The 14,415-nt window shown below is 38.8% G+C and overlaps 1 protein-coding gene and 1 long non-coding RNA gene across 2 annotated transcripts; both read left to right on the top strand.

Moving 5' to 3' along the window:
• The first annotated feature begins 2,213 nt into the window (after nucleotides 1-2,213).
• LOC113017394 (pleckstrin homology domain-containing family A member 3-like) lies at nucleotides 2,214-7,414 on the top strand. The gene is made up of 5 exons (XM_026160542.1): nucleotides 2,214-2,361; nucleotides 2,682-2,786; nucleotides 3,840-3,883; nucleotides 6,876-6,970; nucleotides 7,329-7,414. The coding sequence occupies exons 1-5, from the start codon at nucleotides 2,263-2,265 to the stop codon at nucleotides 7,412-7,414; spliced, it is 429 nt and encodes a 142-aa protein (XP_026016327.1). The 5' UTR covers nucleotides 2,214-2,262.
• Nucleotides 7,415-12,965: 5,551 nt separating this feature from the next.
• Nucleotides 12,966-13,830, top strand: LOC113017395 (uncharacterized). Its single transcript, XR_003271475.1, has 2 exons — nucleotides 12,966-13,024; nucleotides 13,759-13,830. It is a non-coding gene; the product is annotated as an uncharacterized LOC113017395 (long non-coding RNA).
• Nucleotides 13,831-14,415: the final 585 nt, after the last annotated feature.

The following is a 14,415-nucleotide window of genomic DNA, read 5'->3' as shown; positions in this document are numbered from 1 at the left end:
AAAGGAGAAACAGCAACTGCAGATGACAGCAGTATGCAGCATGTTAATGAGATTGTTTTATATAACCTGGTCCTGGTGTTATTTTTTTATCTTACAAACTAGATTAGTAATGTTTGTATTGCATGTATTGTCTTGTTTTATATTTAGTTTTATTTTATTTTTTAAAGTTAGGAAAGCAATATTTAGGTCAAGCCTGATGTTGCCTTAAACCAGGATGGACAATTATTTTCCCCAAGAAACTGGTTTTGTTGTGAAGGGCTACACCAATGAGTTAAATTTAGTTGTGCTCAATATTAATTTTATCTCTTTATAAACTGCTGCTGGTAGCAGTAGCAGTGGCTTTTACAATTAGGCAATAAAAACATGATATAGACATAATAAAAACTCCAGCCTTTCATAACTGTTTAATCAACATTCCCAAAACAAACCGAACAAATTGTATTGTTTTTGAAAAAATTTAAAGACCTTTAACTTTATACAAAATGCTTTACTATTTTACTCAGTCAGGATCAAAGTATGAGGTGGAAAAATGAAGGACAGTTGCATCAACAGCAAATCAAAGAGCTGTCTTTTTGCATCTGAGAGCTCTGGAATGTCCTCACATTTCTTCTCATAAAATCTCATAAATTTCTGCCCTCAGGCCCCAGACGCTTTTTAACGCTTTGCCCAGGTTGAGCTATTTGACAGCTGTGTGGTAAAGGCCACATGAGGCCAGGGCCATACAATGCTCAGGTCTACCTTAAACACTGTAAGGAATGATTCCCAGGTTCCTTGGTGCATCCTCAGCTATGACTTATCATTTTAGCCATTTAGCTGTCCACCTGTGGTCATTAATTACAGACTTAACCATTCATTATTGTATGTGAACATGATTCTCCTGTTGATATTACTTTATTTCATTCTGGAATTGCAAAATAAGCTGCTCAGTGTCTTTCATCCTGTGAGAGACTACTGTTGTGTTTTTTGATTTTATTTTGACACAATATGCATTACGGAGTGTGGATAGTGATATTGACTATTGGTTAGGGCTGCCACGATTTGTCGACTTGTCACGATTACGTCGACTATCAAAATCGTCGACGACTGATTTAATAGTCGACGTGTCGTTTGAAGCTTTGTAAGATCGCAAAAGACACAGGAATAATAGCAGGATTTAAGAGTGTAATAACGGACTGAAACAGAAGATGGCAGCACAGCATGTACAAGGATGCCAGCTGCCGTTAAACCCCGAAGAAGAAGAAGCAGCTGTGTCCCAGAATTCATAGCGCGGCCCAGCTTAGTTTCCAACAATGGCGGTAGCTAGTTAGTTTTAATATTACTCTTATTATTCTTTCTGGGTCACAAAATAAACGTTTAACATATTTTCAGGCGAGAATGTAGCTGTGTAAACCTCAAATATCGGCTCAGTTTATCAGGACACCACATATTTTCAAAAGCGCTCCGACGTTTTCGGAGACGTCTGTTACCCACTAGCTCGATAGCTAGCCGGGGGCTAGGTCACTAGCGCCGTGAGAACACCGGACTCCCGGCAAATTGTTTTCAAACCCACCGCCATCTTTCGCGACTCAGGTTAAATATATATGAGTCACTTAGATAAATTAAAAATGTTGTTGTTTGGCTTTTTTTTTTTTTTTTTTTTTTTTTTTTTGTATTTTATTTGTTCCTGAGTAAATCGGTTTGGCTGAGATTAAAGTTATAGTTTTTACACAGCTGAATAAATGTCAAGCAGACAGCTGATTATCAGAAGTGTGAGATGCTGGAGAATATACTCCGGTGTCCTGTTATATTTTAGATAGCAAGGAGTTTATTAAACTTTACCGAAACAATCTGCAAATTTCATTAAAATTGAATAAACTATCATCTTGTCTTTATTTTTAGTTAGCACCTTAAAAGCTTAAAGCTGTAAGCTAATGATATATAAGAGCAGATGCTGCTGGTGCAATAAGCTGTAGTTTTACGTCCAGTGGATGATGATCTGATTAGTCGACTAATCGCATAAATAATCGGTGACTAGTCGACTATCAAAATAATTGTTTGTGGCAGCCCTACTATTGGTCATCTCAAAATCGAATAAGACATGGAGAAGGGTCGTCCAACTCTGCAACCCTTCCATGTACATTATCATGGAAATCTAGTTGTTTAAATATTTTAATATAAAACAGAAGTGAACAGTGGCATCATTTAGTTGATTCAGGTACACATTTATTAGTTTCCTGAACCCAACACTTCTGTCTGTCAGGTCCAGACTGTCTGAAGACAAAAATGTCTGAACTCCGCCTGTACTGTGACCTCCTCGTCCAGCAGGTCCAAACAATCCAATCACAGTACAGCGCTGACTCAGAGACCGCGCCGACTTCTGAGGTAAGAAACGGGGGTTCTTTTTACCTCAAACTTATCTTTACAATATTTCAAAGTTAGACTCAAATTATAAGAGTTTCTTTTTTCAGTACTTAAATGATATTATTTTGCTTTATTGTGTATATGTGAAAGAAATTATTTAAAAAGGAGGCATTTTACCATTTAAAAAAAAAAAAAAAAAGGGACCTTTAGTGCACACAAAAGACCCATCAGGCAGAAAGATGTCTAAAATTAAATCAAAATTATTTCTCAGTTTGAAGCTTGAAGGTATGTGAGTAAAAAAAAAAAAAAAGATGATTGGTTATTCGTCTGTGTGTCTTCAGGCCTCGCTCCTCAGTGCCACATGTGCCACTTTCATCAGGACTCTGGAGGAGTGTATGACCTTGGCCAATCACAGTTTGACTCCTGACCTCCGACCTCCTGAAAGGGTAATTTCACCTTCTCTAGCTAATCAAAAGCCTGTAATTTAGGTTTAGATTAATAAAAAAAAAGGTCAATAATATCTATTTTCTCTAACTCAAAAGTTGTTTAATTATTCAGTTACAGTAGATAAAAGATGTTTAATACAACATGAGTAATAATATTCAAGAAGAAACATCCTCCGTAAAATAAAATACAATTTTGTATCTTTGTTGACACGACCGATTTTTTTTCATTTATATTCCTATGGTTTGTTCGAGTTTCACAATGTGCCCGTGATGTTCAGCAGTACAGAGTGCTCTGGTGCACAAAACCAGAGTCATTAGGCGTTCTGTAATTGGATAGAAATATTGTGTAGTTGTAGACTTGGCAAATAACAGTGTGGCATAATTGTTTTATTGTAGATTTTATTTTGTACTCATACACTCAGGGTAAAACATTGAAGCAGACGTGACAGGAGAGGTTAAGAAAACACTTGACCTCAAGCAAAATGTTATCTTCACTGATTAGTTTACTATATTTTTACAGTAAGAAAGAAATCGAACAGAATTCAATAAAAATGTTACTTTGATCTTTTACTTGTTTCATTTATAAACAGACCAATATTTTTTTTTATAAGGTGATGACTCTGTTTTGTATTTTGAAAGGTGCACCAGTCACTCAGGTTACCCTCACACAATGCACAAAAATGATCAAACTGTTCAGTCAATTTCCATTTTTAGTCTCAGACACTTTTCATTTCCTTTTACTTATTTTGTATTCTTTTCACTGTACTTTGAACATTGTAATACCAATACCTACAGGCATAATAAAAAAAAATCTTAATCTGCAACAGAATAATTCCAATAATGCTCAAGACGCAGGTCTTTATTTAGACGTGCCAGATGGAAATAAAAAGTTAACAAAATGGCTTAAAGTCTAAATGTTTTCTCATTTTACAGCTCATCGAGGGATCAGAGATATTTAGAACAAAAACAAAAGTGAAGGTCTTGAAATTGTTATCAGGTTTTAATTGAACTTAAAAAAAATCTAAATGACCAAATGTGTCACTTTCTGTACAGATGAAGCGGTCAATCAGTCACCCTGGAACATACAGCTTTGACAGGTGAGTGAAACACGTACACAAACCATCATGAATTTAAAGTTGTAACAAAAAAGAGGTGACTTAAATTCATTCAAAGTCACATTTAAAGTTTCTTGTAGACTATACTCAAGTTTGTTTATGAAGCATATTTATTACAAACATGTTGTTCAAAGATCTTTACGTGGGAAAAAAAACCCTTGGATGCACCAGGGGCGATTCTAGCTTCAAACTTTTATGCAGGCTCAGCCTCCAATCATAATATCATGCACACAATGCCTTGCAGTTACAGCATTGTGTTACAACTTGCCTTTAAAAGCAATTCAATTCAATGTGTTTTCACAGATTTAAAAGTAATAAGCTGGTTTTAGGGTGGATCGTTTAGTCTGAGGCAAAGACTCGATCAGAGTTATCAAACTAGAATTTTTAGGAGGAAGTTAAAGAACAATAAAGTAGATACAAACATGCACAGCATTGTTTCAGTATTACTACTTAAAGTAAAATTATTCAGTACAGACACTGAAAAATCATCCTGGACAGGAAGCAGACTTTTACGTGAAAGTTTTTGAATTTGTACAAGCTTTCAATCTGACCCTGTTCTCCAAATAAGAAAGGAATTACTGGAATGCTGATTTTGGCCTCCAGGAGGCAGAAATGTAGTATTTTAAATATGTCAATCTGAACTGGCACAACTCAGTGTAGACTTTACTACAGCAGGTACTGAAGAGTACTGGAGGATGGACACGTCACACACTAATTATTATTGTCACATATTGGCATTTTATAGTCCGTGTGCAGTGCTTTGCACACACGTCACCTTCTGACAGCAGAGTCACCATCTACCTGAGAGCTAATTCAACAAAGTGACTTGTTTTGTGTGTAGCATGATTGCCTTTTTAAAAAAAAAAAAAATCATGTTTTGTTGATGGATTCTGTAAAAAGTCTCGTTCCAATGGTTGGACTGAGATGCATGGCAGGACACTTTTTAAAGTAATGGTGTTACATACATCTGTTACTGGGAGATGTTAAAATTATAAAGTAAGTGCTTTTTCAATTGCTGATGACTGCTGCATCACATAAGAATGAAATAGATGTTAGGATATTTATCGGACTCAACTTCATTTGTTCACTTTAGTGATTTAAAATCTGCTGACATTAATGCCTAGCATAGACAGCAGGTATTATTAAAGCAAATAAAACCTGTTAAACCCTCAAGTGACTGCTATTTTAGCCACTGAAATGACTGAGTGGGTTCATTTATGACTCCATTAGATTTTGTACAGGAAACCTTTTTCCTTTTTCCTTACAGCTTTATGTGTTAATGATGCCTATACTATTTACTTTTCCCATGACAATATTCAGTTATTGTTTATCAGTAATATGTTTTGGGCACAAAAGCGTCAACCTCACAAAATGTCAGTTTAGTTGTTTTCATCGTGAGTTTGGGTCTCAGGTGTCTGCTAGTTCTCGTGAGCACCACTTCACTGCGAAACATCACTTTGCACATAGAAAATTACACCAAAAATTTGTCCACAGTGTTAAAACAAAAAATAAATGACCCACCTAACTACCCATTAACCCTGTCACACCTGTGAAAAGTTGTAACACCTCACTTGGTTACTTCAAGGTTAAGTGTTCATATGTCACTCCGCTTTACAACAGTTTCTACTCCTTCTGTACTTGTGTCTTGGATCTTTTTGGGGGGAAGCCTGTTCACACACCCATGCAAAAAATAAACTGAATATTTTTAAAATTTTTTGTTGGTTGGTTTGAACCTTTACAAATCAAAATGTAAACGGGTCTTCACCAGTTTCTCACATGGTTTCACTGGGCTGCTTTTCTTCAACCAAAACCCTGAATATAGTAATGATATTATTTATTGATAATAATAATAATAATAAGAAAAAAAACACAATAATAATTAATAATAACTGAACTAACTCTGATCAGCTGATAACTAACTCAGTTATCAGTTTAATAAACTTGCTTTCTGTAAAGGAGCAGTTGACAGTCTAGATAGTTCATTTATTTTTACAGATTTTGTTATTGTTTCAACAACTGATAATTAAGCTGGAATCAGTTGGAAGCTTCGTATAAATATGTAAGAGTTCTTCTCACATGTTCAGGACTTCTTTAGCATTAGAAATGTTTATTTATATAATTTAGCACGATTCTGATTGCAGTTTGATCTCTAACTGGACAGGACTGTCGAGTCCGATGTCACTTTTGCTTGTTATATCAAATGTGATTGGTAATTGCTGAAATAAGGCAGTCTTAGTATTATGGAAAAGCACCTAATAAGCTGCCTTTCCATAATTCTAATGACCATGGCACCTAGTGTCTGCCTTATTTCCAATCTAGACATAAACATTTGCCACACAAAGGCTCATTTGACTGCAGTGCAGATGCGTGACAGGCTGTGCTGCATCAGCAGTGTAGTTCTATAATTTCAAAACATAATGATTTGGGGAAAAAAGAAGTTTCTGTATAAATGTCCATTTCTTAGATTTGGAAATAAAGCAGACACTAGATGCCATGACTGAAATTAAACAATACTGAAGCAAATGCTGTATGCGGTGGCTAACCGCCTAACCATGTTTCTGTCAAGGTTGGCGGGGACCACAGTATTGGGAAGTCAGACAAACACACAATAGTTGAAAATATTTCAAGTTTGGAGAAGAATTTGTTTGACACTGTGTTGCTAAATCCTATCAGCTGAGATTCTCCGTTGTTGTTGTTTGAGGGCAGCTAAAGCTTGCATTGTTGCTTGTCAGGGTCAGGGTCCTGTGGGCAGCAGTCTGAGCAGAGATGTCCAAACATCTCTTCCTTTTACTTCTTGGTAGTTTTGTTCTCCTTCTGGCTAATAGGGGTAAATATTTGTGGATGACTTTTTTTTTTACTGTTCACAAAACCTCCCCATTAAATTACAGCTGTAAGACACACTTGTTAAATAACACTACTGCGGTGAGAAAGTTTTCAGTTTCTCTCAATCTTTTTCATTACTCCTCCTCCTCAGGTCAGGTGTACTGAAGGAGTACGTGAGTGGAGGTCAAAGGTCAACTCAGCGGAGAAACCGTACCAACTCTGACAGCTCGGTTTATGATACTGAACGTAAGACATAACATCTTTTTATAGTCTGCATAAGTGACACTTCAGAACTAAATAAAGAGAAAATAGTAGAGAGACTTAAACACATTAAGTTTTTAAGTGATATTATATGAGCTAATTAGTATAAGTAGGTATAGTTACATTCAATATGAATTCTTACAACTGAGCTGAAAACATGTTTTGTATTCAGTACTGAGAGTTAAAGCCTGTATGACCCTTGGTTGAGTTTACCAATGGCTGTTTCAGTGAGTGGTTTAACTACGTTCTTTGTAGCTTTCTGCACTTTCCGCTGTGTAACTCGATTTTGAGAATCCTGAATGAAAGCGACCCACCTGTTAATATATTTGTTTTGTTTTCCAGGGTTTGCTGCCTGCTCTCAACGGTGACTCGTCCTCCATTCCCGAGGAGAGGGCAGGCAGTGTGAGCCCAAAGACCACGCCCCACTGACACAGACACTGACCTTTCCATCTGAAGACCCCAAGATGCCCATCCAAACCCTGATAAACTCTAGAAGATGTCACAAACGCCACCAGATCATTATTTGCTGAGATACTGACACCATTACACCAAGGATGAACATTTTCCGTTGTAGGAACGTCCTTCACAACTGTTTCTCAGCTAATTGCCAAACAAAGCCACTTTGGATTCATTAGCTTTCATTTCATGAAGTCTTTCAGTTGCACAGTATACACTAGACTGACGGAAATTCAGTCCCAAGCTGAAGTTCGAGAAATTGAGAGTATGAATTATATGAAGCTTTAACCTGATGAGGTGAGAGGACTCCACACTGTTAACCTTTCAGATTTAACCATGGATACTTTTGTAGTCATGTAGTTGTACTTGAAGTCCACATCCTGGATTCAAGGAAAATTGTAAGTATCCCCAGTCGATCCAGCGAATTTCCTCAGCTGGAACCAGATGATTGTATCAGGCCAGCTCCATGACGCAGTGTGGACACGATGAACTATGAATTCCTGGTTTCTGGAACATTAGATGCCAGGGCTGCTTTAATCAGAATGTACTGAAGGTTTGTTGTGTTCTGAGGTTTGTTTGTGCATCCAAAAACTGACCGCAGAGCCAAAAGTTTTGTTCAGTGGCACTTAGACAGGATGTTGAAATCCAGCAACTGTGACGCAAAAGCATCTATTTTTCTGGCTTTTTCCTAAAGAGCCCCCAAATTACTTCTTTCCTCCCGTCTTCTGTGTTCTTCTTCCAGGCCTCCAGCTGAGCTCATTGCTGAAAGCAAAGGCAAAAAAAAAAAACGTTCTCCATCACTCTCCGTCCCTGCTTTAACGAGTCTGCTTGTGTCTTCAGATGTTTGCCAAAACATAATCACCTGCATTAAAGCTGGCCACCTTTCTTTTTCCAGGCGGTCATGCTCAGGCCTGGACCGTGTTACGCTCTTTGGCAAGCTTGTCCTCGTTTTGAGCCGAGTTTCACCTAAACTCTTAAGACAAGTGAACAGAAATACTTAAATTTCAGATAATCTAGCTGGGAATGTTGAGCAAATCTTTGAATTTCTTAATTATTTCCTTGAAGATGTGACCCTGACACCACTCATTTTAGGGTGAATATGAAAACTGAGCTTTTTAGCAATCGGTCCACTGACATGACTGAAGCATTAATGCTAGCTCAGATCATATTATATTTTGTGTGTGTGGTCACTTTGTGTCAGATTAGGAGATGTTTTGAAGATGGATTCAGTTTTGGGATTTAATGAGGCGGAAGTGCCTCAAGCTGCATTCCTTTTGATTGCCAGCAGGGGGCAACTCTTGTGTGCTGCCTAGTCTTTGTGGAACTGTGAAGGTCGTTTTGTAATTTACTAAAGTCAGAAAGGAGATCATCCAGGTGCACTCGTAGACTTATGACTTTTCAGTTATTTGTCCTCTGTTTCTTGGTCACATTCATCACTTGTTCATCAAAAATTCTCTTCAAAACAACCGAATGGTGGCGGATAAAAACTTTGCCTTTGAGAATGAGAGTCACCACAGATGCCACATTCCCAGTCAGTCACACTTGTTATCCAGCCTTTTCAAATGAGAGAACCAAAGTGTTGTGTATAAACTGACATATAGTCTGTTTTACAGTCCTGCGTTTCCAACACTGGCAACATCGTTTCTCTTTGTTTTTGTCATTTTCAGCTTTCACGGAAAACTGGAGAAGGTTCCGGAAACTGAAGCGTAAAAATCAAAAACCTTATCTGAACCTTACTGTGATCTGATCTCCTCTTTAAGGGTCATTTTCAGCATGTCTTTTTCTTTCCTCCATTCTGACCACTCTCACTGTGTGACTTCACCATGGACCTCACATTAGTGCAAAGAACGAACATCAACTTTTACTTTAAACTGATCCAGAGTTTGTGGATGATCATCGTTGGTGATGAGAGCTGAATCTTTAGCTATGACCAAGCAGTTTCCAGTCAAAGACCAGAGTTTCCAAGTCCAAAGGCAGCACATCAGGTTGAGGAAACTTAGAAGAAACGCTCTGCATTTTTTTCAACATTTATCTGGTTGTGCATCATGGATTCGTTCCCCAGCACAAGGCTGTGGATACAGAGTTCTGCTGTAACATCCTGAGGTGTCTGAGGGAGGAGATTCAGATGCAACGATCTGAACTGTGGGGATTTTCAGCCACAGACATTCAGGCTTCGCTCACCACCTGTCTAACTCCCCAGATTTGCCTCCCTGTGACTGTGTTCACTTCCTGAAAGTATAAAATCATGAGAAGTATAACTGTTCAGACACACGAGAGGCGATCAAGCGGCGTCGCAGAGGAGCGAGTGCAAGGAGACAGCAGCAGTCATCTAAAAACTGGCAGCCACACTGGTGATCAAACGTTTACAGTGTTTGATTTTCACATGTTGATTCCCAAAACCTTATCAAACTTTAAAAATATGTAAAGCTTAACGTTTCAGACGATGATGTATTGTTTGCAAAGTGTTGTCTTTGTAAATTTCTTTCTGAGGAGCTGCAAGGAGGAAAAAACGTGTTTGTGCCATTTGAAAAACTGCCTTCAGATAGTATCCACAGCAGGATAAAACAGTGTTCACCACCAGAAAATAAAAAAAACACAAGATATATAATTTTCTGTGGCTCAGACACTCTAAAGGTCAAAGTGACACATTGAGTGGAAGAAGACATTTAGATTTGTGTGCGTGTGTGAGAGACGAGGAAGGCTGTCCCAAATCTTCACACATCACCTTTGAAGTCTGCACAGTGTCGTGTCACGCCACGCCACGCTTGCGTTGTTGTTCAAACACAGAAAAAGTAGTCATGTGAAAACAAAGCAAACACAGTGATGCTCACCAACGTTCCCGGCAGAATACTGAACTGAAAAAACCCCCCCAAATATTTGATGCCGTAGTGCGTTTGTGTTTACCTTAACGTCACTCGTGCCAATTTAGATGGACCACGTCTGTTGTATCCTAAGCTTTGTGAATTTTGTGGGTGTTTTGAAACAGACAGTTTTCCTAGTAACTTTACAGTACTTTCCCTTAACATCCATTTTTCTTTCATGTGGTGACTTTGCACTCCAGTCTTTTTTTAAAAAAAATATTTGAGAACTAAATAAGTGGATTATAGTGACAATGGTACTGCGTGTTGGAAACAGTGATGGCTGTGAAACTTTGAAAGCTGCAGCCTTAAATATATGAAAACTTCTTGAAACTTTTCTTCTGTGTATTATTCTACTCGAATGTCTGTTCACTCTCTGTGATGAAGACCCAGAGGTGCATTTCCTGTGTATAATCAGAGCTGCACACAGTTTAAACTTTGGATGTTAGCTTCATGTCCTGTCACTGACCTGTGATGTTACTCTCATCTGCAGAGAGCTGGTAGATCTGTATTTGATCATTGTGTGGGCCCATATAAAATAAAGTCTACATTTTGCCAAATTTTCAGACTTGATAGCACGACAACAACGCTTAATGAGCTTTTGCTTCTCTGACTACTGACGTGGTCCACCGGCTGGTTCGGGACATATTTGGGCCTCATATATGATCCATTTTCTGTCCAATAACACAGATGATAGATTAAATCGATCAAAAACTGGACTTTTTTTTATTTTTTTATTATTGAATCACTTATTAATACAGTGAATTTTAAAAAAGTTTTAGATTTACCTTTACCTATGGTCGTGAGCTTCAGTTAATGACCGACAGAATACAGTTGACACCGCTTCTCTGAATTGAAAGAGCCAGCTGACATAGTTCGGACTTCCAGGGGCAGATCCAGCACACTCAGGAGAGATTGTGGGCTCTCGGCTGGTTTGGGAATTTCTCAAAGAGCAGGAGGTGGGAGCATCCATGCCCCTGTGCCCAGAGAAGCCGTAGACCATGCATAAACAATGAGCTGATGAATGCAGGGGAGAGAACTCATCAGAATATATTTGCTGAGCTATGTAAGGAGAATATTACAAACTCTAGATATATGAATTTTAAAATAAATATAAAGATGTTTTTCTTGCTGTTCTTTTGCATCCAGATATTGAGATCCCGCCATATCTTAATGAGTCATCTTTGCAAGTACGGGGAGGCTGACTGTGTTACGTGTAAGCCGCCCTTTCCACATTTCCATGCTAAGCAACTGTTTAGCTGTAGATTCATGTGTTCAGGATTCTTTGGAACCCCCCCCCCCCCCCCCCCCCCCCAAAATAAATAAATAAATAAATATCCTGCCCTTAAACACCTCAGTCAACAAGCTCTGATGTGAGAGAGAGAGAAGCTTAAATATTACACTCCTGAGTTACTCCCAAATCTCTTTTTTTCTTCTTGCGGATTATTTTGTATTTGTTGTGGCCAAACCAGCAGAGATTTTCATGCCTTAACTGTCTCTGAGTGACGTAAGTGGTTGTATCAGATCAGATTTTCATTGTCTGAATAAAGAAATGTTTGAAACTGAAGGTGTTTTTTTTTTCCTTTCATATTTAAGGGTTTATATAGACTTTAACACGCATGCATATACTACCTGCCCATAAATCAACAGCAGTTTAAGACTTTTAATAGGAGCTTTGTGTTTATTCAGCTGGTGGGAGGTTGTGGAGGGGCCTGGACGATGATCCTGTTGCGTGTTTACAAAAGGTGTGTGTATGCATATGTGCTTGTGTGTGTCGATCTGTGGTTGGAAGTCGGCTCTTTATTTTATTTATTTTCTGACAGCGATGAGCTCAGTGTGTCTCTTCCTCAAACAGCACATATCAAAACGCCCTCACCTGACACTCATTTGCACAAAGACACGCAGGTGTGTGAAGCAGAAGTATCCCGGACCTGAGGCAGAGAACGGGGAAGCATGGGTGAGTGCGCTTTGTGATAAATGAATACTTGTTATCTTAAGAAGTAGCAAGTACAAACTTTACTATGCCACACATTACGCAGGGTTAACAGCTGAAATTGGTTAGGACTGTTTTTCTCACCAATTAATCTGCTCAGTCTGTACTGCTGCAAACTGAGTGAGGACATATTTTGTTCTTTGACAGAAAAAATCCTGAGCCTGAAATCATTCATTAGTTATCAAAACGACTTTAAATCAAATGAACATGACCTCATATGTTCTCAAATAGCAAATGTGAATTCCTGTTAATCTCAAAGTACTTGAGCCCAGACTCAGTCACTTAAATGTGATTTGTAACATTTTGCTCAAACACTAGTAAATAAGTGTAATTTCTCTGGTTTGTTTTCCAACTGGGTTCAGTTTTAATACGGATTATTAATGGGTTGGTAGTATTTTTTTTTTATTGTCAGCTAAGAAAATGTAACCATTCAACTTCTTGCTAGTGTGTTGAAGTAGGACAGGTGTTTTCAAATGTTGTGTAATGAGAGGCCACAGGTGATTGTGCGTTTGTATATTCATGTAGAATCTAGAATTCAACAAACTGTAGCTTCAAAAAAACCCTAACACAAATAACCACCTGTCTTTCTTTTTTGTTATGCGTGTAGTTGTGCATCTTATTTCCTTCACGTTTTCTTCTCCATCTGATTTCTAGACGAGTCTGGAGGGACGTCACTCAGATTCTGAACAAAACACTGAGGACAATCAAGCACATCGTCAAAAACAATCAAAGGTATTAACCTATGTTTTTAAATGATGTGAGAAATTGCCGCTTGAAAGAGATCTGTTGGTTTTTAAATTCTTAGACTGTATCCGGGTAGAGTTTGTGTGACTCACAGCTCAAAATATTCTGCATCTGTCAGACAAAGGTTTGTTTCAGTCCTCAATTCCCTTAAGTCAGTGTCCTCTGATTGGCTGCTCCTGTAAACAACAGGTTTGAAAATGAAGGGGTGGGGCTTAACCATAATAGGAATTTTCCTTCTGTATCTATGAAGCCTGAGTTCATTTCATCAGCGACTTTTCCATGCTCTTACAAACCATATTATCGTATGAGAGCTCAAGTTCAGTAACACAGGTAAGCAGAGTTTATCAATCCAGAAAAGGTGGGCCTTGTATTTTCTGTTGGGATTGACTCACTTTTAGGGCCAAATTCGGCTTCATTTTTAAGTCCTGGATGTTTCCAACTAGTCAAAATATGGTCGCTTCTGGATCCTAACAAACATGGCAGCAGTCAAAATGTTAATACTGAGGCTATAAGTCCAGTTTAACAGGTTTAATGTTTTTTCTTTTCTACAATATTTGTGTAAATCTGGGGAATTGCCAGCATTGTTTCAGTGTTGTAGGAGGAGGACCTGCATGCATGTCCTTATCTCCTGCTGATTCTACTCCAAAGTGAGCTGATACAACCAAATTTCCCCTTGTGGGACAATTAAAGGATTATTCTATTCTATTCTATTCTAACTCCAGAGTCTATCTCGCTGCCCTGACTGCTACAACCACAAGGCACACTTCAGGTCTCGGTGGGGGGGCAGGAGTGAGTCCAGCTCATCTGACGAAGACTTTGGATCAGAGGTTAAGTCCGACTCAGAAGCAGAGTCCAGTTCCAGCAGCAGTTGCTTTACTGGGAACGTCGTAGAAGAGACACCAGTGAGGCCTGTGTGTGAAGACACTGCTGAACCTGATTCTGGAGGGCAGGATGGTGACAGGCGAGCGGAGACATCTGAGACTCCAGAGGATAAGGAAGGATGAAGGGGATGCTCAAAAGACCTCGGCTAACCAAGTCTGTCAGTCTCCTGCCCCCACCCTCGCCAAGTCACCTCCACCCTTCACCTCCAGGTGCTGCCCCAAAAACACAAGAATGACACCACCTACACCATCTGCCGACCAGAGAGAGGGGGAACCTTAGGAAGAAGAGACAATATCCCTCCCTCTGTACCATTCCCATGCCCGCGGCAGCCACCACATCTTCAGCCTGACTATATTCCTCCTCTCGTACGTCAGGGTCAATATATACCTCCACCTCTGCACACGTTTCCTATGTTATATGCACCTCTTCAGGCTCCAAATGCATCCTGCACACATCTGCAAACACTTACTGCACAACCATGCCAGTGTTATTACTGT

Source organism: Astatotilapia calliptera, unplaced genomic scaffold (genome assembly GCF_900246225.1).
Source record: "Astatotilapia calliptera unplaced genomic scaffold, fAstCal1.2 U_scaffold_117, whole genome shotgun sequence".
NCBI lineage: Eukaryota > Metazoa > Chordata > Actinopteri > Cichliformes > Cichlidae > Astatotilapia > Astatotilapia calliptera.
The sequence above is the reverse complement of the archived record's forward strand: the minus strand, read 5'-3'. Positions and strand labels throughout refer to the sequence as shown.